The sequence below is a fragment of the Nyctereutes procyonoides genome, unplaced genomic scaffold, assembly GCF_905146905.1.
Source record: "Nyctereutes procyonoides isolate TBG_1078 unplaced genomic scaffold, NYPRO_anot_genome, whole genome shotgun sequence".
NCBI lineage: Eukaryota > Metazoa > Chordata > Mammalia > Carnivora > Canidae > Nyctereutes > Nyctereutes procyonoides.
In genome coordinates, this window is record NW_026575048.1 from 20,896,720 (window position 1) to 20,924,270 (window position 27,551).

The 27,551-nt window shown below is 50.9% G+C and overlaps 2 protein-coding genes and 2 non-coding genes across 7 annotated transcripts; 3 read left to right on the forward strand and 1 right to left on the reverse strand.

Annotated features, from left to right (window-relative positions):
- Positions 1–2,272: 2,272 nt before the first annotated feature.
- Positions 2,273–2,362, forward strand: TRNAY-GUA (transfer RNA tyrosine (anticodon GUA)). The gene is given in 2 exon segments: positions 2,273–2,309; positions 2,327–2,362. It is a non-coding gene; the product is annotated as a tRNA-Tyr (tRNA).
- A 342-nt stretch (positions 2,363–2,704) lies between these two features.
- Positions 2,705–2,777, forward strand: TRNAA-AGC (transfer RNA alanine (anticodon AGC)). The gene has a single exon. It is a non-coding gene; the product is annotated as a tRNA-Ala (tRNA).
- Positions 2,778–3,517: 740 nt separating this feature from the next.
- AGBL5 (AGBL carboxypeptidase 5) lies at positions 3,518–20,938 on the forward strand. Of its 4 annotated transcripts, XR_008664706.1 has the most exons (15): positions 3,518–4,701; positions 4,950–5,121; positions 5,421–5,584; positions 6,137–6,314; positions 6,578–6,756; positions 7,180–7,636; positions 8,148–8,317; positions 8,649–8,784; positions 9,399–9,601; positions 10,199–10,413; positions 17,785–17,940; positions 19,267–19,373; positions 19,662–19,708; positions 20,122–20,252; positions 20,628–20,708. XR_008664706.1 is itself a non-coding variant. In XM_055327075.1 (14 exons), the coding sequence occupies exons 1-14, from the start codon at positions 4,484–4,486 to the stop codon at positions 20,794–20,796; spliced, it is 2,655 nt and encodes an 884-aa protein (XP_055183050.1). In that variant the 5' UTR covers positions 3,518–4,483; the 3' UTR covers positions 20,797–20,938. The 4 variants fall into 4 exon arrangements, 3 of the variants coding, with proteins under 3 accessions (XP_055183050.1, XP_055183051.1, XP_055183052.1); XM_055327075.1 differs by lacking the exon at positions 19,662–19,708 and having other exon boundaries at positions 20,628–20,938; XM_055327076.1 differs by having other exon boundaries at positions 20,122–20,703.
- An 82-nt stretch (positions 20,939–21,020) lies between these two features.
- On the reverse strand, positions 21,021–22,067 carry OST4 (oligosaccharyltransferase complex subunit 4, non-catalytic). Its single transcript, XM_055327078.1, has 2 exons — positions 21,931–22,067; positions 21,021–21,254 (listed from the first exon to the last, which is right to left on the reverse strand). Exon 1 carries the CDS (start codon positions 22,065–22,067, stop codon positions 21,954–21,956), a length of 114 nt encoding a protein of 37 aa, XP_055183053.1. The 3' UTR covers positions 21,021–21,254; positions 21,931–21,953.
- Between the last annotated feature and the right edge of the window lie 5,484 nt (positions 22,068–27,551).

The following is a 27,551-nucleotide window of genomic DNA, read 5'->3' on the forward strand; positions in this document are numbered from 1 at the left end:
AATTCCACTCCTGAAAATATGTTCTAGAGATTAGAGAAGAGAAATATGGACAAAGACTTATGTACAAGAGCATTTATTATAGTAGTATGAATAAATTAAAATTTGGATGTAAACTGTGTCTAATAATAAGATGAACATTACAATAAAATTGTTGTAACAATTTTACAACCAAAATGGGAAATGGCTATTTGAATGATGGTTTCAAAGAATTTTTAATGCCATAAAAAAATTCTTATAACTGAGCTCAATTTGTTGAAATATTGACTATAATAAAAAAATACAGAAGAGTGTTGGCAAGGATGTGGAGAAATTGGAACCCTCCTGCATTGCTAATGGGAATGTAGAATGGTTCAGCCATTGTGGAAAACAGTTTGGTGGTTCCTCAAGGAGTTAAAACAGTTACCAGAAACCCCAGCAATTCCACACAGAAATTTGTACACGAATGTTTATAGCACTTCTGTTCATGAAAGCCAAAAGGTGGAAACAGCCCAAATGCCCATCAACATACGAATGGACAAACAATGGTGTATTAGTACATGGAATATTATTCAGTCATTAAAAGGGAGCAGGTGCTGACACATGATACAACATGGATGAGTTTTTCTTTTTTTAAAAAAAATGTATTTATTCATGAAACACACACAGAAAGAGAGAGAGAGAGGCAGAGACACAGGCAGAGGGAGAAGCAGGCTCCATGCAGGGATCCCGAGTCACATGGATGAGTTGCAACAATACTATGACAAGTGACAAAAATCAGGCACAAAAGGTCACATATTTTATTATTTCTTTTATATGAGATCTCCAGAATAGGCAAATCCATAGAGAGAAAGCAGATTAGTGGTTGCCTGGGTATGGGGGAAGTGATGGCAGGGAATGATTGCGTAAAGGGTACAGGGTGTTCTTCTGGGGTAACTTTTTTTAAAAAGTTTGGAAACTAGAGAGAAATGGTAATTTGCACAGTACTGTGAATGCACTAAGTGCCACTGACTTGTTCATACTTTAAAATGGCAAGTTGTACGTTATGTGAATCTCGCCTTAAAAAAAAAAATGGCAACATAATGGAGTATGTTCCTTTTCCCAGCATCCCCTCCCCTCAAGAAACCCAGCCAGCCAGCACGCTAAACACCGAGCTAAGAAAACTGCCCAAGTTAACGCTCTGGGACACAATGATGGCATTTGCAGCAACAGAACGAAGTTAAACGGGGAAATTGGTGGGAAGAAGTTAACCTCCTGCTTTGTGGGTGGGCGCAAGGGTGAAAGCCGTGCTGTGCCCAGTGACCTCAGAGACCTCGGATTTAAAGATGAGCCTGAGAGATAAGGATCAGAGCTGCGAATGGGCCTGAAACCATCCCCCGCCCACCTGCATTTGCGCAGGGCGTCTGTGGCTCCGGGTGGCACGGGCCGCAGGGCTGGAGACGACCCGGGTCTCCCCGCACACCCACTCCGCCGCACCCCTAAGCAAGGCTCCACAGGGGAGTGGGGGTATTAAGTTTCAGAGCCCCCAGGAACTTGGTGGGCAAAGGAGGGTCGGCCGGCCTTCCAGGCCCCTGGAAAGAGGAGCGAAGGGGCGCCGGGGGGCGGGGAGGGCGGTGGCTCGGGTGCATCTCGCTCGGGTCTGCTCGGCGCCGGCCGCCAAGTCCGACCCTGCCGGCCCGGGGCCTGCGCGCCGCCCGCAGCTCTGCGGCTCACACGGCTCAGGCTCCAGCCAGAACGAATAGATTCTGACGACACGTGGTTAACTGACCGAACGAATGTCCTTCACAGCAGGAGAGCAGCAGGATTTTATTGGCGCCCGAAGGGAAAATTAGAGCAAATAACGAAAGTAAGCCCTCGGTTTTGGAAACTGGGCTTGCGCCTTGCAACCGGGGAGCACACTGCGTACGCGCCGCGCAGGGCGAAGGCTGCCCAGCAGCCAGGGGGCGCGGGCGGGATCTCAAAACCTCCTCAACCCTATAAAAGCCACGGCGGAGGGGGGGGGGGGCGAGGAGGTGCAGGAGGGCGCTGCGCTCGCTTTTTTGTTTGGTAAAAAGCAGGGAAATGGAAAGGAAGTGTATTTCCCATTTCCTTCGTCCATAGTTGGGAAGCGGGTCCTCCGCTCGGTCTTCAGTTCCCGGCTTCCTTTGTTCTGTGCAGCGCGGAGGGGCTCCGCGGAGCGAGCTCCTTTATGAAGGGGGGCGGGGGGGGCAGCTATGCCGAAAGGCGTTCCGAGCTTGTCATAGTGCGGCCTTGGTGAGCATTAGGGAGGAACTGGCAGGTGCCGAGAGCAGCGGAGCCTTCGATAGCTCAGTTGGTAGAGCGGAGGACTGTAGTGGTGTGAGTTGCGGCAATCCTTAGGTCGCTGGTTCGATTCCGGCTCGAAGGACTTCGTACGATATTTTTAGTTTCCGCTTAATTCAGTTATCCCGTAGGAAGAAAGTTTCACTCCAAGGCCCGCTGTGCATTTGCAGAAGCACTGCAGATGTTCGGTAAAGCCCAAGTGCAGTTGTAACGTGGGCAGGATCCAATCCAGCGCTCTTGCGGGTTAGATGCGACGATGTGTATCACTATTGCTTACGTGTGATTATTACATGTCTGCGTTACAAAAATCTTGCCCATGATCCTACTATACTCTGCTGTATGAACGTCTTGAATTCCGGTCGATCCTCGGGTCAGCGGCCAGCCCAGAGAAGCCTGTAAGGCAAAGGGAAGAGGAGTGGCAGCAGACGGGGGATTAGCTCAAATGGTAGAGCGCTCGCTTAGCATGCGAGAGGTAGCGGGATCGATGCCCGCATCCTCCACTGAGGTTTTTGCCCCGTGCATCAGAGGATCGCTGAACGGCGGGAGATCTGCGGACGCAGGAAGGTGTTTTGTGATACTGATACACAGAGGAACACGGTGCTCAATGATTAGCTTCGCACGCTGTCCCTTAATTTTGCAGGTGAGTCTTTTACAATTTATTTCCCGGTCACTTTGTGTTTTTCTCCTCCCGGCGGGCAGGCCGTTAACCGTCTTCCGAGAAGATGCGATGGAACCCTCCGGCCCAATCTGCCGGCCGAGCCCCCAAGCGCCACTGGCTCAGGTACCCGCTAACGTGCGAGGGAACCCCCGCGCGCTGACCAATGGCAGCGAGCCTTACTGGGCGGGTAGCCAGCTGCACCCACGGCCAATGGGCGAGGGACTTCTTGTTTCCTGGCAGAGCGGGGTCCCGGCACCGCGGCGCTCGGGTTTTGTTTGGGTCCTGGGTGGAGGACCCGGGTGCCGGGGCCCGAGGTGGCGCCTCGCTAGCGGGAGAGGGAGCGGGATCGCCGGCCCCGAGAGAGGTGAGGGGCGCTGCGTGGAGCGCGGGCCCCGCCGGCCGCGGCCCCGCCCCCTTGTCAGCCCCTTTCAGCCCGGAGCCCCTCTGGAATGCCACCCCGCCCCGCGGCCTGGTCCCGCCGCCCCCGCGCCCGGGCCTCCCCAGCCCCAGCCCCAGCCCAGCCCACCCCCACGCCCGTGGCCGCGGCCCTGGCCCCCGGTGCTCCCTGCCTCGAGTGTGAGTCTGTCTCGCCCCTCCGTGCCCCCGAACCCCACCCTGCCCTGGGCGAGCTCGGTCAGTGTGAAGCGAGGATGTGTCGGGGTCGAGGGGCGAGAACTCACCCGTTGCCCCCAAGTGGGTCTCGGCCAGCCGCTTTTCTAGGGGTGCTCAGAATACCCATCATTCACCCACAGCTACTGCCCTCGTAGCTTTTTCAGGGACTCCGGGGCTTTGCAGGGCGGGAGGGGGCTAGAAACAGACCCATGCCCTAACTGGAATTGAGCTACGGTCTCCAGGTGAGCAGGTGCCTTCCGCCCAGTTTCTTTTGTCTTGGCAAAGGCCGCCGTTCTCTAGTTTTCTTCCATAATAGGCATAAGGTAGTAACAAAAGAAAAGAAAGAACCAGCCCTTCCAGGGCTCAGGGGAGCTACAGACCAAATGCCTGGTCAGTACTTGTGAGGATGGAGGAGTGGAGAGACTTGGAACTTGTTTCTCTCCGCTCCACGCTGCTGGAGATCGAGGAGCCAGTCTAGGAACCAGAGATCCAGAAAGGCCCAACTTTCAAGATGGCCATTGGTTATGGTGGGTGTATCTGGGCTAGGTTTGGAAAATCTGACCTCTCTAATACTATTCCCTAACCTTTGGACTGCAAAAAGCTTCGAATCTAGCATTTCTCAACATAGTTAAGCCACGGAGTAGTTCATTTGGGAACAGCCAAGCTGTAGTAAAATGGGGTCCTTTTTAGGTCAGTTATAACCCTTAGCGTGAGGACAGAAAAGTGGTTTCTCTTAGCCTTTGCTGGAAGGCCACGTCTCCCTTTTCTGAGGTGGAAAGAGCCTCTTGCTTTTCAGGGCACTCCCTAGGAACGGCTTTATTGGGAGACCCAAAACACTTGTTTTCATTTTTCTTCCTTCTCCTTCCTACGCCACCCCCCATATCCCCCCAGCTCTCAGGGCCACAGTGGGCAGGAGGATGCTTTCCCAGCCTCACCATGGAGCTGCGCTGTGGGGGATTGCTGTTCAGTTCTCGCTTTGATTCAGGGAACCTAGCCCACGTGGAGAAGGTGGAATCTGTGTCTAGCGATGGGGAAGGAGGAGCAGGTGGGGGGGCATCAGCTCCCATCAGCAGCATTGCCTCTTCCCCTGACTATGAGTTCAACGTGTGGACCCGACCAGACTGTGCTGAAACAGAATTTGAGAATGGGAACAGGTAAGAAGAAAGCAGTAAAGGGTGGAAGGAGGAAAAAAGAGGGGATGTCATGTCCCCCCAACTCCATGCTCAGTTAGCTCTCTTACAGCTTACACCATCGCTACCCTTCCTCTCCCTACCCTCCCTCTCTCCTTGCCTCCTCCTTGACTGAACAGGCCTTCCCCAATTTCGTTTGCTCAAGCTGTCCCACATATCCTCACTCCAAACCTCAGTCTACAGTAACCCGTTTCTCCTCCTCTGGCCCTCAGGTCTTGGTTCTACTTCAGTGTCCGGGGAGGAACTCCAGGGAAACTCATCAAGATCAACATTATGAACATGAATAAGCAAAGCAAGCTGTATTCCCAGGGCATGGCCCCCTTCGTGCGCACACTGCCCACCCGGCCGCGCTGGGAACGCATTCGAGATCGGCCCACCTTCGAGGTAAGTGCTCCATGAGGAGGACAGGCAGACTGGGGTGCTAAAAGTAGAGGAGGGAAAGGAAAGAGGAGTGAGCCTCAATACATCTGCCAGGCAGATGGCACACCAGGTTTTGGTATCTGCTGGAGTCCAAGATAAGCCCCTGCCTCAGGAAGCTAGAAGGAGCCAACTGTCATATGGAAAATCCCAGAGGGAGGGAAATTGGTAACTGTGCTAAGGGTGTAAGATCAGTTCCTGGTGATCCCAGTGGGATCTTCGTTCTCACACCAATGGCCCCTCCCTCTTCCTTTTCTGCTTCTCAGATGACAGAGACGCAGTTTGTGTTATCCTTTGTACACCGTTTCGTGGAGGGCCGTGGGGCCACCACCTTCTTCGCCTTCTGCTACCCCTTCTCCTACAGTGACTGCCAGGATTTGCTAAACCAGCTAGACCAGCGCTTTCTGGAGAACCACCCTACCCATAGCAGGTGCCGACCCCATCCTTACTCCTGCCATACAGTCCTGGACCAGACAGCACCTCTACTACTTCTGGAACTTTCCCCAGGAGCCCTAAAACAAAACATCACCAGTTCTATTTTCTGTACAGAATGTGGGACTTTGGGTACCTTTGACAAATATGTGTATGACCTTGATCTCACCATACCACTACCTACATTCTACTCATCCACCTGCCCAGTTCAAGCCTCTTAATATCCCAGCTCCCATCAGCTATCCAGAACTCAGCACTGCCATTGCTCAGCATACCTTTCTTTCTGTCCCAACAGAGGACAAGCCCTTGTTACACAAAGTGATCTATCATAGGGAGCCATAAACTGGGGAAAAAACAATAAGTTCATCCTGTCCTGTATTCTGCATTCTAGCAATGCAGAATCCTCAGCTTCATTTAACATCACAAGGGACTGTAAGGTCCCAAAGGGTAGGGTAAAAGACCAGATCCTACAAAGCCTAGGCTGGTGATGAAGCTCACCTCATTAGGACTTTAGGGACTTCTCCTGGCTTAATGATTTTTGTCTCCACAGCCCCCTGGATACCATCTATTACCATCGGGAGATCCTTTGCTATTCTCTGGATGGACTTCGTGTAGATCTGCTAACGATCACTTCCTGCCATGGGCTTCAAGAAGATCGAGAGCCCCGCCTAGAGCAGCTATTTCCTGATACCGGCACCCCCCGACCATTCTGTTTCACAGGCAAGAGGGTGAGTGTGAATAGCCTAAAGATAGTACCTTGGCCTTTCCTTAGCTTCAGACCCTGCTGATAGCTTAAGGCCATGTTATCTCTGGGTATCCTTAGTCTGCTTTGGGAGGCAAGCGTGGCCGCTTCTACTCCACTTGCAGACTCAGCCAGCTGGAAATCCAGTGGCTATTCCTGCCCGCCCCTGCCTCCTCTCAGCCCAGAGTATCCTGTTAGAGTGGACCTATAGAGTAACTGGCCTAATGACCGCTCTCCTCTCCACCTCAGATATTCTTCTTAAGCAGTAGGGTACACCCTGGGGAGACTCCATCTAGCTTTGTCTTCAATGGCTTTCTGGACTTCATCCTTCGACCTGATGACCCCCGGGCTCAAACCCTGCGTCGCCTGTTTGTCTTTAAGCTGATTCCCATGTTGAACCCTGATGGTGTGGTCCGGGGCCACTACCGGTAAGAAGCCTCCCCAGCCTGTCAGGATTGTTCCCAGCCCTCCTCGTGTCCTCTATCTCAGTGAAATACTGTCAGCCTCTTCTTTAACTTCTCCTGTATTCCCAATCTTCTTGCATCCGAACAAGGACAAGCCTATCTCGTTGTCCAGGGACCAGAGAAGGAATGTGGCGCATGAGGAACTCTCTGGAAGGAGTAGAATTAGAATAACTGCAGGTTCACCTGCGTAGAGGGAGCTGTGCTTAGGTCTCTAGGGGAGGGGTGACAGCAGATCAAGGAGAGGGCCTGTCCTCAATTCTTTCCTTCCTAATGCAACCTGAGCCTCACTCTGTAAGTTGGTCTACCATGGCCCCTGTTTCGTCCACTCTCACGTCTCCCCCCTGGCTCAGCTGGCTCGACCCTGCTCTAGTCCCTGTCTTCCTACAGCACAGACTCACGTGGAGTGAATCTGAACCGTCAGTACCTGAAGCCTGATGCGGTCCTGCACCCAGCCATTTATGGGGCCAAAGCTGTGCTTCTCTACCACCACGTACACTCCCGTCTGAACCCCCCGAGTCCCTCTGAGCACCAGCACAGTCCTCAGCTCCCTCCTGATGCTCACCTTTCTGACCTCGAGAAGGCCAACAATCTCCAAAATGAAGCTCACCTTGGCCATGCATCTGATGGGGACAACCCTGAAGCCTGGACACAGACCAAGCCAGCAGAGCAGAAGCCCAGCGGTGTGTGGATTATGCCACAACAGTCTGCTGAGCTTGAGCAGCCAGCCCCCGACACCATCCCCCCTAAAGAGAGTGGTGTCGCTTACTATGTGGACCTGCATGGACATGCATCCAAAAGGGGCTGCTTTATGTATGGAAACAACTTTAGTGATGAGAGCACCCAGGTAGGGGTCCACAGAGTATCATGTGAGTGTGGGGATTGTTGCACGTCAAGAGATAAAGGTTAGGCCACGGACAGAGGGAAGGTGGCCTTTTGGCAGGAAGGCCTGCGGCTGCAAGAGGTATTCTTGCCTCTGAACAAGCTTCAAAGGGCCAAGAAGGGATGGCAGTGGGGCTTTGTGTCTCAGGTCTTACATCATGACCTCTGAATGAAGGTCAAGCTATCAGTGTTGTAGTCTTTATTCTAGAGTTTAGGAAATCAGAGGAAAAGGAAAAAATTTGCACTATTGGAGAGAAGAAGCTAAGGGCTTAAAAGGAGGCGGACTTGTACCTTTCCAACACCTGGAAATAACATCAGGCATACAGTGAGAATTCCAAGAACACTGCCGACTGCCAGTGGCTGTAATGGTATCCGCCGTGGGTTTAGTCACATGGTCCCCTGCTTGCCATCTCTTCCTTGCCTATTTCTTCCTTCTCTCCATCTCTCCTGAGTTGCCTTTTTCCTCCCCCAAACAGGTGGAAAATATGCTGTATCCAAAGCTCATCTCCTTGAACTCAGCACACTTCGACTTCCAGGGCTGCAATTTCTCAGAGAAGAACATGTATGCCCGAGACCGCAGAGATGGCCAGTCTAAGGAGGGAAGTGGCCGAGTTGCAATCTACAAAGCCTCAGGGATAATCCACAGGTTGGCTGGAAGCTGGGATGCAGCTGATGAAGCCCCTTCCCTAAGGAAAACAACACCCAGTCTGGACTGTCTGAAGAGCAGGGGTGTAGCCCAAGCCTTCTCAAAAGCCAGGCTTGCCATTAGCATCACTGTCCCTAGTCTGGGACTCTGGTCTTTTGGGGACTTCCTGGGTATGTGATAACAGTGCTGAGGCTAGGGCTTAGCATTTTGTTTGTATGCATTTTTTTTTTTTTCCAAGCGATTACTTCTTAGACCACCTAGGCTGTCCCCCATTGATGGTTCTGTTCTGACTCTGTCCAGGCAGGACACTAATAAAGTCTCTGTGTTTTAGCTACACACTTGAATGCAACTACAACACGGGGCGCTCCGTGAACAGCATCCCTGCCGCCTGCCATGACAACGGGCGTGCCAGCCCCCCTCCCCTGCCGGCCTTCCCCTCCAGATACACTGTGGAGCTGTTTGAGCAGGTATGGATACGTGGGGTGCGTGGTGAAAGGGGGAACCTCCAAGGCCAGAAGGGCATTTACTCCTGTGGCCTGACTCCAGTCCTCTGAAGAGAGGCTCCCCACTGTCACCATCTCCCCACTGAGTAACTTTCTTCAGCTAATCTAAGGGGCAGGCCTGGACCGTACGGTACTGAGAAGACAAGCAGGCACTATTTCTCACCCTATACCACAGAGAATCCCCAGCACATCTGAGTCAGATTCTTTGCCTCTGAGCTTATCTTCCTTCTTCCTGGGCTTACAAGCATCACCTCTACACTGGCCTTGACCTCTGGGGTCCTGGGCACACAAGAAAGGTAGAAAGAGCTGCAGGTTATAGAAAAGATGGAAACAGCTTCTCCTGCTGGGAGTACCCCTTCCTGGTACCAGCCAGAAAACCTACCTGCTCTTGCCCAAAACGAGCAGTAGTCCAGGAAGCAGCTTTCGCTCTGCTGAGATAAACAGCACTGGCACAAAATGTAGGTTACCCACTGAGAATATCGGAGGCCTGACCTGGCCTTCTCTTCTGCTGCAACCCACCCCAGCACCGCGGCCTAGGGCGGGAACCCAGACACTGAGCCATGTGGGACTCCCCACAGGTGGGACGAGCTATGGCCATTGCAGCTCTGGACATGGCCGAATGCAATCCGTGGCCCCGAATCGTACTGTCAGAGCACAGCAGCCTCACGAACCTCCGTGCCTGGATGCTGAAACACGTGCGCAGCAGCCGTGGCCTGAGCAGCACTGTGAACGTGAGTGTCAGCAAGAGGAGAGGCTCTCGCACGCCACCCAAAAGTACCAAGTAAGACCCGCAGGGCGGGAGGAGGAAAGGGTAGGAAAGTGGAACAGGGCTCTAGAGCAAGGAGTTCCAAGGAATATTTTCAGAGTAAATTATAATTGGTAAGATTAATGCATTTTTTTTTTGAAGCTGGGATCCTCTTCCCTTTTACCTCAAGCGACATACTTCCTAGGCATCTGAAAACCAGGTTAGGGGATTCCCTGCTCCAGAGCCCTGCACAGAATTAAATCTAATTGCGATGGAGGTGGGGGCGGGTCTTGGCTTCCAACGGTTGGGAGTGACGACAGGTCCAAGGGCTGACACTGAAGGAATAAGGTGGGGAGCTCACCGAGAGTTAAAGCTGCCCAGAGAGCCCCATAGCTCTTAGAACACTTTCTGCAGAACAGGTATGTGTGAACAAGGGCTCTGAGGCATTCTGAGATCAGCTGGTATGCCCTAGGTTAGACACTGTCATGGACACAAATTTCTCCCTTCTCCCTTGCAGTGAGTCCCTATGCTTATTACCCCAGGGGTGAAGCTTTACTGAGCATCAGACCATGGGGAAAGCCTTGGGACACAACCTCCCTGACCCAGGGTTAACTGGCATCTGCTTCTTTGCAGCGGCTTGCCTGTTTCCTGCTCTGAAAATCCCTTGAGCCGAGCACGCAGTTTTAGCACTGGCACAAGTGCTGGTGGCAGCAGCAGCAGCCAACAGAACTCTCCACAGATGAAGAACTCCCCCAGCTTTCCTTTTCATGGCAGTCGGCCTACAGGGCTGCCAGGTCTGGGCTCTAGCACTCAAAAGGTCAGCCACCGGGTGCTGGGCCCCGTCAGAGGTAAGCCAGTCTGGGAGCCCCTGCAACAGGTGTTCAGTTGTTTGGGGCACTGCTGGGGGAAGTGAGAGCTTGAAGATATATGCTTGGCTGGGACCAAGGGGTGAATCAATAAAATTAGTTTATAGCAGAACCTGCAGCCTCTCCTGCGACCTTGGTGTTCCCTGCGCCATGAGCTCCAGCTCCAGAGCAGTACTGTGCATAGCCCAGGCGGGAGTCCTGGGCACCTGGACTTTGGCACATGCTGGGGAGCAGGGGGATCTCCAGGGACAAAACACAAGCTGAAGTAGGGCCACATTCCAGTGCAGAGCCTCCACATCAGGGATGGTGCCAAGGCTGTCTTGTAGGGAGCAGTATAAGGAAATGTCCTCACACTGCAGACTGCAGCGATATAGAGCCGGAGACCCCGATTCAAGGTCTCTCTGGGATGAAACTGTTCCTGGCTTCAGAGCCTACTCAGCGGTATGAGGATTCCAGCTCTTCCACAGAAAAATGGAACAACTACAGACAGCTTCTGTTTGAGGCTTACAAAGCAACAGTCTGGCCTCATCCAGCAGTGGCCACAGCCACTCAACTGGGTATCAGTACCCCTAGGCCTGGCTTGAGGACACCCTGCCTGATAAGAGATTCTGGGTTCAAATGTGTAACAGAAACAGGTGGGCCTTAGGGAAAAAGAAGAGGAAGGACTATGGAACCATTCCTTGGGAGTGACTCTGACTTTGGTGCAGCGAGATCGTTGTAGTGCCACTTCTAGAACACGAACTCCCAAATCAGTATTGTACGTGGCCTCTGGGCTGGAGAAATCCTGCCAGAGCATGGAGGTTTGTAAGCTGGAGCTAAGAGTCCTGCAGGGTCTTCAAGCTGCACTTGTCCTCATTAGCACTTCCCCTGGTACAGACCAAAAGCACACATTGGGCTAGTGGGCGTGGCAATCTGACTGCACTGGTTAGAGCAGCCACAGGAGAGAGAGCAGTGGTCCTAAGCATCGTTGACCAGGAAGACGTTTTAGCCCTGATAAGCAACGCAGTTACCCCCACGTATGTTCCAAGCCCCATTCCTTGAGATTCTCCCCACCATGGGGAGAGGATGCTTTTGTCCACTGTGTTTGAAGGACAGTATGAAAGAATAATGCCCTGTATTTAAATAGCATTAAACCGTGAACAAAACAGTATTACGTATATATTTCATTTGATCCTCACAAGGACCTGTGGTATGGATGGTGTTTCCATTTTTCTGGTGAGAAAACAGAGGCTGTGGAAGGGTCACTTGTCCAGGATTTCACAGCTATCAGTAGCTGAGTTATTCATACTTTTTACTATTCAAACTTCCTCTAATTTCTTGTCCTTTTTTCTTTTCTTTCTTTTGCGTCAGTCTCTCATATCTCTCCACTCATAGTTCCTGGTAAGGAATGTCAGCATCCTAAATTCCCCTTCCCTGACTACAAAAGAGAAATAGGAAAGAATCCTCTCCAAGTCCAGGTCCTCACCGGAGGACTCTAGGCAGTTTTTAATCAGTATTTTATTATCAGCTCCACCCCCACCTCAATGCAGAGTGCTGTATGAAGCTCCTTCAGTGAGGGACATGTATTTGTGTCTTTTTTACTTCCCCCAAATAGCTAAGAGAAAGGGGCATATTTGGGACTAAGTAAGTATTTCCTTACAGGAAACAGACCCAAGACAGTACACAGAACAGAGAAGCACACACTCATTATAACATGGGACTTGAGGAGCCACCGTCCTAGATAAACTCAAAAGTAATCAGCCAAAGAGCATTCAGTCGAGAAATGGTTTTGAAGAATGTGTGGTAGTATACATCCTGATAAAAACATTCCAGAGATGAGAATGGTAGCCAGGACCAGCGCTGCTACATAGAGAGGACAAGAAGCAAATATACCTAGCTGGCTCAAAGGGCCAAGCCCTTCAAGCACAGAAATTAGGTGAAGAGAGGTAGGAGGAAGAAGTTGAAATGTCTTGAAAACAAAGATGATGAGTTAAGACATACAGCAATGATTGTGTGCTTCAGAGGATGATGGGAACAAAAGATTTATGGAAGAGTAGCTGTGAACTCTATGTATCAGGCAGGCAGGGGGAGGGGAATCCTCACCATAGTACATATATGAGATGACTAATGGCTGTACCAGGGACGGGCAAGGAGGTGAATATACGTATCAGAAACAGAGGCGGCAAGGTTCAATGATGGTGGAAGAAGGGCCAACTAAAAGCTTCAAGGCTACAGGCCAAAGGAAAGAATCATGGTGATGTTAGGACATTGGAAATAAAGTGCTGAGGCTTATCTATTTTTTAAGGATTTTATTTATTCCTGAGAGAGACAGAGAGAGGCAGAGACATAGGCAAAGGGAGAAGCAGGCTCCCTGCGGGGAGCCTGATGTGGGACTTAGTCCCAGGACCCCAGGATCACAACCTGAGCCAAAGGCAGACACTCAGCCACTGAGCCACCCAGGTGCCCCTAGGTTTATCTATTTTAGACATGCTTGGATGTCGTGGGCTTTCTATATGGAGATATCCTGCAGGCAGAAAAATCAGCCTGTAGAAAAGGTTGGATCTAGGCATCATCCACAAACTCAAGTAAAGCTAGTGATAAGCAATGTCCCCCCCAGGTCAATGAGCTAAGAAGCAGAAAAAAAGAGCTGGCTTGAATAAGAGACACGTGGGGACTTGCGTAAATATTTGTAAGACCTGACAAACTATGTGTCTAAAGTCATAGAGGGTTGGAAAGGGGGTTACTAATGATACCAAACAGGAATACTGTAAGGAGGTGAAAGGTCAGAGTGCTGGAATCTTGACTTCAGGTGCTACAATTTTTGCTGCTTCAATTCCTACAGTCCCTAATAGGACTCCAAAAAAGACTGGCTTAGGATAGGGACCTGCGATGTAGACTGTGGTATTTGGACTTGGCATCTTCAACCAACCCTCAGAAAAACAACTTTGTCCAGTTGATCAGTCCTGTAGCTTTGCACTATTTCCTGGTTCGACATATCCGGCTCTTTAGCCCCTGCCACACCCAGGCACCGTGTCTTCTAAGATAGGAAGAACACAACTCCCGTATCTCTGAGACCTAACTATAAAGCAGCTATACTTTCCAAACCCAAAATTGAGATTGTGACTTAATATTTTTTTTCTGACTTGTAAACTAGTATATTTTTTCCACTAATGTATAAAAATCATATCACACTTAACTATACATTTAATTCATGACTGTCCTTTATTGGCTAAAACAGAGGGTGAGACTGGGCTATCCAGAAAATTTCCGAAAATATCTAAGCAGCCAGAAGCTTAAGGCAGAGGTTCAGGAGAATAGTCTCATCATCTCAGGCCCTATCCTCAAAGCTGGAGAGTGGCATTTTAGAAGGCCAACGTATAGAGGAACTCCAGGTGAACGGGAATATTCCTGGGACAGTAGGCTGCAAGAGACTCCGATGAAGCCTTGACCCCTACCATCCTCTGACCACAGAGACAGGAGCTTCTTTACTGAGTTCCCCCAGCTGCACAACAGGTCCTGAGCAGCAACCTTCCTGGCTCTGCAGTCAGGCTTCCATCCAGCAGGAGCTAGCAGCAGCTCTTGCTCCAGAAGAGGGCGAGGGCAAAGGAATAGCTAGTCCAATGACTGAGTCAGGGAAGCCAAAAGCCCCTAAGATACTGGTACAAAAGGAGACACAAACAGAGCTCGAAGGCAGGCATGCTGGGGAGAGAGTGGCTAAGTCAGACAGCTTCTCCTAGCAGTTATGCAGGGCATAGGATGAAGGTGAGGCCAGTGGGTCGCCCAAGGATCAGGGTCAGGCCAAGACCTTCTCAGATCATGCACCCCAGGTACTTTATTCTCATCCTGGCCCTGGATTCAGGCCAAGTCTCACTCAATAACTGAAACTGGTCTACCTGGCGAGATCCTGGTATAAACGACAAGGGACGATGTCAAAGTGGAGGCCATCAGTTGGCATCCTACCACCGCCACTGTCCTCCCTCTCAGCTCTGGCACATCCACTGTAGTTACTAGAACTCTTCCCTGGCTGCCTCCATGCCGTGGCTCAGCTGCCAGGCCACTCTTGGCAGAGCAGCTCAAGCCCCACGGTGGAGTGGAAGTTCCTTTGAAAAGTGACTCAGAGGGCATAGGAAGAATGCCTTGAGCACCATCACTAGTTTCATGGGAGAGAGCAGATTAAAGCTTATTTGAGGGCAGGTAATGTCTCCTAACATCTGTTTATTCCCTTAGCACCTAGCACTTATTAAATGATCAATAAATACATATTGAATGAATAAAAGGCAAGAAGCAGGGGGCCGAATAAATACTTATCTCACCTTTCCACCCTTCAGAGGGCATAAATCCGGTCTGTGATCATCCCAGCAATTCGGGAAGATCTAAGGTGCTACACGTAGGGACAGTTCCAAAGATGTCTCAGGATGATGATGCAAGACCCAGGCCCAAGCCAGAAAAACCACTCTTCTAAGTCATGAGACTTTTAAAATATCCATTCTGACTCCTGCACCAGTGAGGGCAGTCTGCCTCTACCTCAGACCTTCACCCTAGAACTATTCCAAAATGGAATCTCTAGCTGATTACAATAAAGTACAGTCTCACAACCTCTGGAAGCAAAGCTGATACACATATCACTGCACTCAGCCTTAAGCCACTGACTCTTTACCTTAGAACCAAGAAATAAAACAGAGCTAGGGCTCCTCCCTTAAACAGTCTCGAGGACTGAGTAGGCCTGGATTATACCAGGGGCCAAAAGTCAAAACATGAGAAATTAGGCTGTGTGCTCACATTGCCAAATTTACAGGCAGGCCCAGCCAGGTTTTAAGATGGTCTAAGTGTGGATTAAAATGCTATCTTTAAATGCCTTATCCTTTCAATATTAGGCCTCTCTCCTAAACCAAACTGGTCTCCCTTCCTTAAACTCTCATTAGGGGCAGGATTCTTGAGTTGTATCCATAGTATCTTTCCCAGAATACCTACATTCACGCAGACACTTTTTACGTCACACGCCTGTTTTGCTTCATTACCTTCTAGAGCGCTACTCAGTTCTTGCTACAACCTACAAATGTTCCAAAAACTTTCACTTGCTTTCTTACTTGCCCTCTTTCTTACCTTTCCTGGGTGGGTGAGGCTTCATCCTTTAACATAATTTCAGCATACTTCTGTGTATAGGTATTCCCTCAGACCCTCTAGAAACCCACTATTTCCATCCAGTTCACGTTCATTTCTGCCTATTATGCACTGTCATTTGGACATTATCCTGATTATCACTGTTTTACTAAAGAATTACCCAGGTCTGGGTTCTACATTATTTCTCAGTCAGTGGTGATTAGAGGCTTCAGGTTGCCTGAAGCCGTGAATCTCTGACTTCTCTTGTCCTTCACTGCTATGTCACCTCTTATTAGCACCATAAAGTCTGTTTGTTGTGGTTTGTTTATTATTGATGTAAAGTTGACAGGTCTGGTTATTTTGACTCTTGGCTCTACTTTTGACTCTTGACTCAGCATCTCAACAAACCTTTCAGAGCCAAAATAGCTTCTGTCCTAAAATCTCTTTCTTTCTTCTGTTCCTTATTCATTTCAGTATCAATCTTTAAAAATCCGGTTGGGGACTTCCAAAAAGTAGCCTTGTCACTGCTAGCTACTGCACAGTATAGCTGGACAAGACGAAGTTATTGTCACCTACTTTCTGAATTAGAGGTATTTTCTGTCTGATACATGTTGCTTTGTTGGGGGCCACCTGGCATCCTGGGACCTCCACTGAATTCAGCTCCATGAAGGTTAACAGCTCATCTGGTCTGAGAGCAATAAGCATCTGTTGTCCCTCTGTGATGAGGAAGGGCCTGCCAAATCTGAAAGCCTCCCTACCCCATCCAGCCACCATCTGCTCTCAGAGCTTGTGGCAGTGAGGCTTTAGCCACAAAGTATGAACCAGAGAGAACTGCCACACAGGTTATAAGCATATGTCCTTGAACTCAGAGAGATTCTTGAGTCAGCCTGTGGCCTACAGTGGGTGTTTGCTATTCAGGAAAACAAAACCTTTACTAAAGTCTCTAGTTCTCTAGGCAGAATTTTGTAGGCACCAGGACATATAGACTGGAAAAGACAAAGTCTCTATCCTCAAGAGGTTCAAGCTCCAAGTAGAATACTAGTTAAGATTTATTGAATACTACTTCTAGGCACTATCATAACTACTTTACATGTACTAACTCATTTCATTAAGGAAACAAAAACCATAAAACAATTACTACTCAAGTGAACCAAGGACAATGAAGGGGGGAGAACAGTTCATTCTACCTGTGATGGTAAAGGAGGTTTCACAGAGGTGACATTTGAGATGGGATGTGTAAAGTTTGACTAGAAGAGGGGACAGACATTGCAGATGAGCCACACAACTAGCAGCCACAGGAGCTACAGTGGAAGGTATGAAGGATCAAGTCAGCATCCTACCAATGATGGGTTCACTGAATCCACAATGGATGGAGCCATGTTAAAGGCCAAAGGCCATGTTAAAATGAAAAGGTTGAGAATTTATCCTTTAAAAGACCTTCAGTATCTCCCCTTTACCTGAAACCAAATGAGTTTTCATTCAGGCACCTGTGTGAAAGATGGAGTGTAAAAGGAAAGAGGTAGGGCAACCAGCAGGAATTTTTTTTTCCCCAAAAGCCTGAATGAGAGACAAAGACCTCTGTCTGGACACTGGCCATGGCAAGGGAGAATGAAGAAGAAATCCAAGCAAAGGCAGAGGTGGTGTTGTCCAGATTTGGTTAAACACAAATCTAAATGTAAGCAAGGAGTCAAAAGATGAACAAGGTTTCTAGTTCATTTTTCACCAAGATAAGAACAGAAGAAAGGATGGGAGAAAATGAGTTTTGCTGGAGTCATGAGAAACTACCCAGTAGAAATGCCAGTAGACCACTGACCTTTCTAGGGAAAGGGCCAGAGAGCAGTTTGGGAGTTTAAGAGTATACCAGAGCAGGAGGGGACCAAGGGTAGACTGGGCTGAGGCAGAGGGGTGGGGGCGGGGGCACACTGGCATTTAGGGACAGGAAGAGGAGATGAAGAGGGGCAATTAAGAGGCAGGAGAACCTAGAGGAGCTATGTTTCAGAAGCCAAGCTCAGTGAGTTCTCTGCCAGAAGAATGAACTGGCAAGTGAGTAGGCTGGTTAGCCACACGGAGGTGGGTAAGAGCTGGCTGTGGCCTGGATAACTGGGATAAATGTCAGAGGTCTTTCTACCCATCTTAGATTTACTTCTGAAGTGGGGTGCTGGTATAAGGACAAGCTTGAGAGCCGATATCCTCTGAGCAGGGGCCCCAGCAGGGCAGTGGAGTACCAGGGCCTCATCTATTTGCCCTTTAATCTCCTGTGTCCCTTCTGCTCAGAGCCCCGAAGCCAGGACAGGAGACGGCGGCAGCAGCCACTGACCCATCGCCCTACTTCAAGCAGCCTGGCCCCATCCCCAAATCCTGCTAGCTTTAGCCCAGTCTCCTCACACAGCATGAGCTCCTGTCTGCTGCCCAGCTCACTCAGCATATCAGGTCTGTACCCACTGCCACCAAAATCTAGGTTGGCCAGCCTCCTTCCTTCCCTAGCACCAAGGGTATAGACCAGTCTCTCTATGAGGCTTAAATCAGTCCCTTCAGCTCCTTTGCTACCTGACCTGGACATCTTTCTTGACTTGATGTAAGGTGGCCCTCTGCACACCAGGAGCATCAGTTAACATCCTGGATTATCCTAAACCCCTAAAGCACCTATGTCCTTGTACAGGAAGCTGGAACTGTCTTTGAATAATAAAATAATAGTTACCATTTCTTGAGTGTCTACTATGTGGCAGGCACTGCTCTAAGCACATTACCTCACTTAATCCTCATTTTCAAAGTTGAACCTGACTACCTGCTACTTTTTTTTTTTAAACTTTTTTTTAATTTTTTTTTTATTTATTTATGATAGTCACAGAGAGAGAAAGAGAGAGAGAGAGAGAGAGAGAGAGAGAGAGAGAGAGAGAGGCAGAGACACAGGCAGAGGGAGAAGCAGGCTACATGCACCGGGAGCCTGATGTGGGATTCGATCCGGGGTCTCCAGGATCGCGCTCTGGGCCAAAGGCAGGCGCTAAACCGCTGCGCCACCCAGGGATCCCCTACCTGCTACTTTGAGCTTCCTGACTCCAGGAGTTGGGCAACATTAGACAAAACAGAAGAACGAAAAAAGGCATAGGCCTTTCACCTGTCGTCACGGCAAATGCTGCGTAACCATATCACCCACATAAAACCTAGGCTGCCTGGTCTCCTTTTAAGTTATACCCCTAGCTGTGTAAAGGACTGGAGAGGAATGAGACATAAGACTCCAGTCTAACATCCTCTAATTCCCTCAGAGCCTGCTACTCCCAACCTGTCAACTGTCTTCAATGGGTAGCCCTCAATCCACCAATCTTGGGTACTAATATGATCCTTAAACACTCATTTGGATGGGATAGGCTCTAAGGTCTATAAATTCACAGAGCAGTTCAGCCCTGTGGGCTCTGATTCAAGCTCCAAGTTGCTACTACAGCCCTTGGACCAGACTAGAGCATGCCATGCTCTCAACCAGGGGCCCTTTTATCCACTAGGGAACATGTGGCAAGGTCTGAAAGACATGTCTGGTTGTTTTGATGGGGACAGGGCAGGGGAAGAAGATATGCTATCTAGCGGGTTGAGGCCAGGAAGGCTGCTAAACATTCTACAATGCACAAGACAGCCGCCCACAACAAAAAATTATCCAGCCCCAAATGTCAATATTGCCAGGACTGAGAAACCCTGATCTAGAGGAAGTTACCTCTCCTTTTCCACACTCCACTACCCATGATAGCAGTTTCCTTTGTTTCCTAGGGAGCAGCTGCTCATTCATGTCCTCAGGGGACAAGCCAGAGGCTGTCATGGTGATTGGGAAAGGGCTGCTGGGACCTCGGATCCCCTGTATCAGGACACGATTGCAGGTAACATTTTTGGGTCTTCCCCAGCCCCCAGCAAAACAACTCTGGCAGAGCCTAGCAAGGCACTGTTCATCTGGGTAGTGGGAGGGAAAATGCTCAGCACTGCTTTACAACCTCTCCCCTCAACCATATCAGAAAGCTACCTTGCTGCCTGAGTGCCTCTGTCTGTCCAGTGTCCCCAGTCCCTTCAGCCAGGTCCACCCATGTCCCTGCCAGATATAACCCAACCTCAGCCTGCTAGCTTTGGCTCTGCCTGCCCCTGCCCTTAGCTTCTCCTTTCTTTCTGCCCAGACCTGCCCGAGGCGAGTTCCCGCCAGGAGGGGTCCCGGATTCCCCAGGTAACACATCTGGTTGCTGCTCCTAAGAACAGCTGTGCCACCAACTCCAATTCAGTCCAGATCCCCAAGCTAAATTGGCTTAAGCTGGGTAGAGGCAGAGGCCGATGGGTGAAGCCTAAGCTGCTCTTGCAGGGGCTGAGGGACACAAGGCTCTGAGGGAGCATCTACCGATTCTCCAACCTCTTTCCATACACTGCTTCTCTGTCTAGCCAAATGTTAGCCATGATACAGCTGTGGAGATTAAATGCTGGATCTTCTGCCTCCCCTACTTAAGTAAGACTTGGAGTGAATAGTCACAGACTGTTGACACTTATTATACTACACTCTTACCCATGGAAATTCTAGAAGCAAACTCAGAAGCAAAACAGTTAAAGGAAGAATACAGCCTCTTAGCCCACCCCCTATCCATACAGGCTAGGCCCAGGTTGGGCCGGGGCTCACCGCCGACTAGCAGAGGGATGAGCGGCTCTGCGGGCCCCACATCCCCTATACCCCGGACCAGGGAGAGCAGTGAGCCGGAGCCGGGACCCCACTCTGCACCAGGGTGAGCACCCGGGTCCAGTCCCTCACCCCACCTCACTTCTGTCCCTTTACTCCCATTTCTGCCATTCAGGATCATTTTCTTCCTTCCCTACTCCCTCTGACCCCCCCCCCCCCAAAGACTAAAGGTACTTTCATTAAGAATCTCGTCCCTGATTTTTTTTTTTCTCCATCATGGCCTGTCTTCACTCCAGCGGACAAGAAAACAACTTCTTGTTAGGGCCTAAGGCCTAGGAGCTGGCTCATTCCAGCATCAGCCCACTGTGCAGTACTCAATCTCTCTATCCTTACCCATCTCATCTCTCCCATCCCCTGGCAAACAGGCCAAAAGAGGGGCAGAGTTTTCACAACCCTCATTCCTCTCTCTTCTCTGTTGCAGGCTGCCTCAGGCCGGGCCCCCACGGCCCCGCTCTGCCCCTGCCTTTTCTATTTCCTGTAGTCTATCTGACTCCCAGTCCCGGATTTGTTACAGCGGGGGGCCCTTGGCCCAACCTGAGGTTTGTTTTGTCCCTAAATCTCCTCCACTCACTGTCTCCCCCCGGGTCTGATGCCTCAACCTTGATGTCCAGGATATAGCCCCAAGATGGGGAACGCAGTGAGGAATGTGCTAGTCCCCTCCCTCAGCTGTTGATTCCATGTGACAACCATAACTTCTTGGATGCCAGCCACACTGTTCTGAGGCATTGCAGAGCATCACCTTGAGACAGGACAAAGCAGGAACCTGCTACCCCATCCCCCCCCCCACAGCACAAGATTTTGGGACCACAAAAAATATATATCTATATTTTTATATTGGGGGGAGGGAGTAGAAAAGAAATCCCCTATACTGGGCCCTATTCAGTGGCAGCTTCTTGTTCCATAGGGTTAAGGAAGACTTTGAGGAAATAAAAGTTGTTTGGAAAAATCCAGGTGTAGTTGCTTTGTATGTTGTGATGGGTAGAGGGATGAAGTGAAGTGGGAAGGCCCCTCATACCCTCCATCTTGCCTCAGACTATGTCCTGGAACCCTAGAAAAGAGGGGGAAAGACCCAAGGTAAGGAAAATACTGCAACTTTCCTCTGGAGAAATCCTTCAGGCATCAACTCCCATCCAGCCTGTTCCCCCTTTACATTTCGGACCCACACTTAAAGCTCCCCCACACCCCCGCTTCTCTCTAGGACTTGGGTCTACAGTAGCCAACCCGTCACTCAGTGCCTCTTGCCCCAGAACACAGAAATAGAATTCTCCATCTTTACAACCACACACACACACACACACACACACACACACACACACACATTCTGCCTAAATAAAAGCCTAAACAACCTTAGAGAAGTGAGGGCTACTTAAGGGAAGAGCCCAAATCCTCATACTTGGATAGACAGCATCCTCAGCACCTTTATTCCTACTGGTGTCAGTGCCTCCTTGTATCCAAACCCCCAACTTGGGCATCGGGGTACCATGAAGACGGGGGCTGAGAAGGATTAGGAAACTCGCCCCCGTTCTAGCAGGGAGCAGTTTAACGGGTAGAGGGCAGGGCACTGAAAGGCACTCCCTACCGTGTGCGGATAAGGGGGCTCAGTTCTGGACTGTATCATGCTTGGCCCGACACTTTCTGATTTGAAGTTTCGAACCCTGCAGGCCCTGGCGCGGCCTCGCCACTCCACTCTCCGGGGGCTGGGCGCTACTGCCCCGGACCGTTACCTGGGGCGGAGAAAGCGCCACTTTCATTCCTGCTTCTTGGGATTGTTGACGGCCACGTAGTGATAGAGAACGACAAGCAGGAAGAGCGACACGCCCAGCATGTTGGCGAAGATGGCGAGCTGTACGTCTGTGATCATCCTGCGAAGAAGAGGAGGGGCTGAGCCTGAAGCCGGAGCACTCCTCGCCCAGGCCGGGGCCGGTCCTCGCCCCCAGGACCAGCCACCGCCAAGGCGCTGTGGAGCGCGCTTGCGTGCTTCTCACCTGACCGGCTGGGCTCCCGGCGACGCGGTCTGCGCAGTAGCTCGAGGTAAGAGTCCCGGCCCGGAAGTTGGTAGCGCGAGCGCAAGCCCAAACCAGGCACTTCCGGCTGTGCCGCTCGGCCGGAACGGGCTCTCTAGCCCCGCCGTCTCGCCTGCTCCCCGCGGCGCATCGCAGGGGGCGGGGCCAGGGGCGGGGCTGCGGAGGGACGGCCTGCCGTAGGGGGCGGGCGGGCCGGCCGCGGACGCGCGTCTAGGGCCCGCGGAGCGCAGCTGGCCACAGCTGGCTGCAGCTGGCGCGGCAGGGGACGCAGCAGGCCAGTGGCGGCCTCCTCGGAGCCCAGCGGCGGGCTAGGGCGAGGGTGCGGCGGGGTGGCCGCGTGAGACGCTCGGCCCGACCCCCCTTCCTGCCCTGGCCCCCCGCGCTGCTGCCCACCCTCCGCTTCCCGGCTCGGCCCAGCCAGGTGCTTCCTTTGGGCCCTGCCCTCAGGGTCCCCTCCCTGACTCCCGCAGCGGAGAGGGGGGTGAGAGGAGGTGCAGACTGGGGAGAGAGCTGGGGCGGCTGGGTGCTCCTCTCCTCGGTGCGCCCCTTTTTGCCCCCACATCCGCCAAGTGGAACGATCCCGCCTGTGATCTGACCGGTGCCTCCCTAACTCGGGCTCGCTCCCTCCACCCCACCCCCGGAGGTGGGCGTCGGAAATAGGGCGGACCCTCCGGGAATCAAAACCCAAACCGTGGGACTTGAGCCAAGTGGGAAATCACCCCCCGGATGGGAGGGAGGGAGGGGCAAGGGGGGGAAGGGCTGGGACGACCCAGAGGGGTTGTGGGTTCTGAGCAGAGTGGATCGCTGGGGAGAAAGAAAACTCTGGGTAGATGTCTGAGGGTCTCTGGTGAGGGGAGAAGTATTGGAGCTCTACAGCCCTCTGCCCCAGGGAGATCCTACTCCCCCCCCCGCCCCCCCTCACTGCTTACTTTCCCTCAGCTTCACCATAAAAGGGAACGGCACGGAGCCAGGCTGGGGCCGGGGGCTGGGCTGTTGCTCTGGAGCTGTCAGGGGTAATGGAAGCCAGTTGCTTTGCGGTAGAGGGGGGCCAGGGCTCAGGGGACGCCTCTGCTTCTCTGAGCCAAGGACAACTACAGGAGCCGCTATGGGACTGGAACAGCTGGGGCAGGGGACTGTCTTGCTGCCTGTGTGCACCATGAGCTAGGGGTGCACTAGCCCAGAGCTGGCTTCCCTGGCCTGACACCATCAACAGTTTGTCCATGCTCCAGCCCGGAGACTTCTAAGCTCAGTCTCAGCAGTCTGTAATCCCCCTGGCTTCCCCCATTTCACCCCCCAGCCTCCACCCAGTATTTCCCAGAAGTTTCCTATTTAGAATCCCAAGCCCATGTCCCCTCCACACAATAGTGAAACCCCAGTCGTATACTTCCTCATGTCCCTCACAGAGTGGTATGTCTGTTCCCAGCCCTGCTCTGGGAGAATGAGGGTCTAGGTCTTAAAGGATTACACACATTGTGCTTTGTGGCTCCTGGAAATTTGAAGCAGATCCAATTCCAACCAGACACTTAGATCTACTGTTAAGACAGAACTAGACCCTGGAAAGTAGGCTTCCTAGACTACAAATGACAGGGGAGGCCTTGAAAGTGCTTCAGATTTCCAAGGCTGTCCTGAAACCAACTGACCTTAGACTTTCCAAGCTGAAGGGAGCCTTCAAGATCGTTTTACAAAGAAGGAAACTGAGGCCCAGAAGGTAATTGATTTGACCAGGATTTTACAAATGGTTCAAAACTGTCACCTGATCCACTTTCCTCTATTCCACAATCTGTGTCCAACTTTGGACTCGATGTGTTATCCTAGGGTCAAGGACAAGAGGAAAAGGATTTGTTTTGGAACCATCTAGAAATGTCCTTCACCTCCCAGAATTTGCTGTGCCTAGGTCAGCGACTCTTTATCAGTCTTGAATAGGTCATTTGGCCTGCTGCCTGGAGGAACCGAAATTAAAAATGGTCCCCGGGACTAAACTAGACTCCTCTAAGAACTAACAAAGCTTGAAGAAAGCTTGGATGGAAAAATATGTGGGAAGTAAGATGGGCAAAGCCTCACCCTTGGGGGAACTGGAGGAAGGAGAGAATTTGGGGGAGGGGCATATGCGGACTTAATCTCTGCAGTTAGTGTGACATTTTCTTGTCTTTTTTCTAAAGATTTTATTTATTTATTCATGAGAGATAGAGGGAGAGACATAGGCAAAAGGAGAAGCAGGCTCCCCAGAGGAAGGCAATATGGGATACGATCCCAGGAACCCCATCACAACCTGAGCCAAAGGCAGATGCTCAGTCACTGAGCTACCCAGGCGTCCCTGTGTGACATTTTCAAGAAGATACGAGTTTAGGATTAGGGTGAGAAATGAGAAAGCAACAAGACCTGGGAAAGGGGATTGGTTCTTAAAGTATTGTACCTGTGGGAAGAGTTGGAAGGAAAAAGAACATGTATGCATTTGAGTAGGAGTGGACTTTTGCTCAAGAGTACACACAAGCTTGAATTCCGATCTGGGTTTGCATAACCCAAGGCCCAATTCATATTATTCTCCATTTTTTCCTCCCAGTATTCAGTTCTCTGACAGAGAGCATTAGACAAGAAATGTTCCTTACTGCAGGCGACCTGGGCTATCCCAGCCTCAGGAGCACGTTGCTCAGCCACTGATGGCTGACTGAATGAGTTAGTTGCCCAACATAGCCAATATTTCCCATTGGCACTAGGCCCTTGAAAATCCCCTATTTTGGAAAGGTTATAAAATAGATCTTGTCCTAGTGCCCCCAAGGACTTAGCCATTTTTGATCTTGGGAATTCTCTGGTCAGTTGCTTTGGAAATGTGTGGCTACTTGTCAATACCACCACCACCACCAGTGCATTTTGTCTAAACTTTGTCTCCATTGCGGCCTGCTTGCCCAACACCTCAAGCCTCCCCAGTGAACCCAGAGCCACTGATTTATTTGAGGTATCACAAATATTCATGTCAGCCCCTAGGTCTTGGCTCCTAATTACAGGACTAAATGAAATGCAACCTACTGCAATTGTATTTCAAAGCCAACATTTTTGGCTTGACACACTTAAAATATAACAGATTTTTAAACTTAAGGGAGGCGCCCCCTTAAACCTAAGGAAAGAGTGACAACCAGGCAGTGACAAGATGGCTGGGATGACTGCAGGTTGTCAGAGGCTGCCTGAAGGGAGGGGGGTGCACAAGAACCAAGAGAGAAAACTCACAGCAGCAGCCAGGGCCACCTGAAGTGGCTTGGCTTCTAGACAGGGCCAGGGCCTAGAACTGATGCAGAGACCAGGAACAGTGCAACAACTGCCCACTCTCAGCAGCTCTCAAATCAGGATCTCTTGGGACTGTTTCCTTCAAATATCCCACAAATGTCCATTTCTGTGGGTTGGAACATTCACTTTCACTCATCCTTTCTTTTGCCAACATTTCTCCCAGCCACCGAGATCCCATACTGGGCCAGAGAACCTCAGAGGTACATCACTCAGAGTCACAATGAAGATTTGGTGGCATCTGTGCTAATGGCTTCCAACTATTGCCCTGCACATGGTTCCCAGAACCAAGACCTACATCTCTGACCATCTCCTGCACATTTATTGCCATCGAGCTACGTTTTTCTGATCTTGAACTCAGTAAGTCCAAACTAAGGTCATCTTTTTTCCAGAGCTGTTGCTCGCCTTGACTTCCCCACCCTGGCTCAAACCACAGAATCTTCTGTATTGTCTCCCTTTCTCTGGCCCCTCCTTACCCAGGTAGTCCCCAGGAAACCATGGCCTTCTCTTTCCAGGCTACATCACTTTGCCATTTCCAAGGCACCTGAAACAATAGCTGACAGACCTCCAGAAGAGTCATGGCATTTGTTCCAAGTGATAACAGTACTTAGAGGAGGAGCTGGAACCAGTGTCCATGGGCCTAAAACCCTGCACATTGCTCTTGCCTGCCATATCTTCTTTCTGCAGGCATATCGAGCTCCTATTGAAAAGCTTGTAATCCAAGCTCTTAACCAGTCATTTGGGCCTGTCCCAATTTTTCCACAATCAGCTTCTCTGACTTCCTGACAACAGCTAACTTTTACTGAGCATTTACCATGTGCCAGGTGCTATTCTAAATGCTTTACATGTATTCACTTAATCCTCCCAAACCTAGGAAGGAGGGTGCTGTTATGATTCCCATGTTGAGCAATGAGGAAACTGAGGCAGGCCTCTTTCTCCAGCCTCTAGTCTCTCCCCTCCCCCATCTCTGTTTTTCACTTTCTTTCCCCAACACTGTTCTGCCTCTCTCTCTCTCTCTCTCTCTCTCTCTCTCTCTCTCTCTCTTCCAACGGCTCAACTCTGACTCCCCGGAGCATCCAGCTGCCTTTCCCCTCCCCTTCCCCAGAACACATCATCCATTTGTCTGGCCCCCTTGGCACGCTGTCTGTCCTACTTTGTGTTGGTTCTGTGTTTCAGTGCCTGTGTCCAGCAGCCCCAGGTGCTCCTAACAGAGTCCTACACGTGCCTTTGCCACCTGGGCGCCTCCACAATGCCTACCCATGGCTCGCTCACCTCCCTTCTCGCTACTTCTGCTTTGCTCTTGCAAGCAACAGCCCCACCACACAGGGACACCTGGGCCCTAGCACAGTGCAGAGGCCAGATGGTGAAGAGGGGCCAGCTGACACTTTCGGACTCCTCTCAACAGGAGCTTTCCGCTCAGGCTGGTGGCTGAGTGTGACTGAGCTCCTCGCCTGCTCCACAGGCTCTCAGGCTTGCCTCCAGGCTGGGGAGGGACTTCCTCTGGGCTCCATACATCTAGATACCACCTGGTTTGCCTCTCCCCTTCCCCTCCCCTTCTTTATGGCCTGGCCTTCACCACGACAAGCAAGCCTGAGATCCATATTTGTTTGGTTTTTTGAGACTGAGTCTTTATCCTCTTTTCCTGTGTTCTCTCCAAGCGTGACAGAAGTCTGCACCCTCATTTCCAGATTAGTTTCTTCTTCTTCTGGTGTCCCTCAATTTCCTGCCTGCCTCAGTGGAGTCTTTCCTCTTCCTCTCTGGCCCAGTAGCCCTCTCCCCTCTCCTTCTTTGTCCCAAGTCACCAACCCAGGTATGTAGATTCTAATCAGAGCCCCACTCTTGCCTTGACCCTACAGGTTACCTTCCAGCTTTGGGCCTCATTATTCACATCTGTAAAAGGAGGCAACTGGACTAAATGATGAGTGACGTCCTGCTGAGCCCTCCAGAGTTCATTCTCCCTTTTACAGTCCTCCCCTCCTCCTCTCCCCTCCTGGCTCCATTCTCGGGTCTTCTCTCTCAGGAGAGGTTCCCTGTCTCAGCGACCA

Excerpts from the sequence above, each read along its gene's own strand:
- AGBL5 (XM_055327075.1), top strand. The coding sequence starts at position 4,484 with ATGGAGCTGCGCTGTGGGGGATTGCTGTTCAGTTCTCGCTTTGATTCA. Across the intron at positions 6,757-7,179 it reads GTGGTCCGGGGCCACTACCG|CACAGACTCACGTGGAGTGA; the intron begins GTAAGAAGCCTC and ends GTCTTCCTACAG. Across the intron at positions 20,253-20,627 it reads GGACCCCACTCTGCACCAGG|GCTGCCTCAGGCCGGGCCCC; the intron begins GTGAGCACCCGG and ends TCTCTGTTGCAG.
- OST4 (XM_055327078.1), bottom strand. The coding sequence starts at position 22,067 with ATGATCACAGACGTACAGCTCGCCATCTTCGCCAACATGCTGGGCGTG.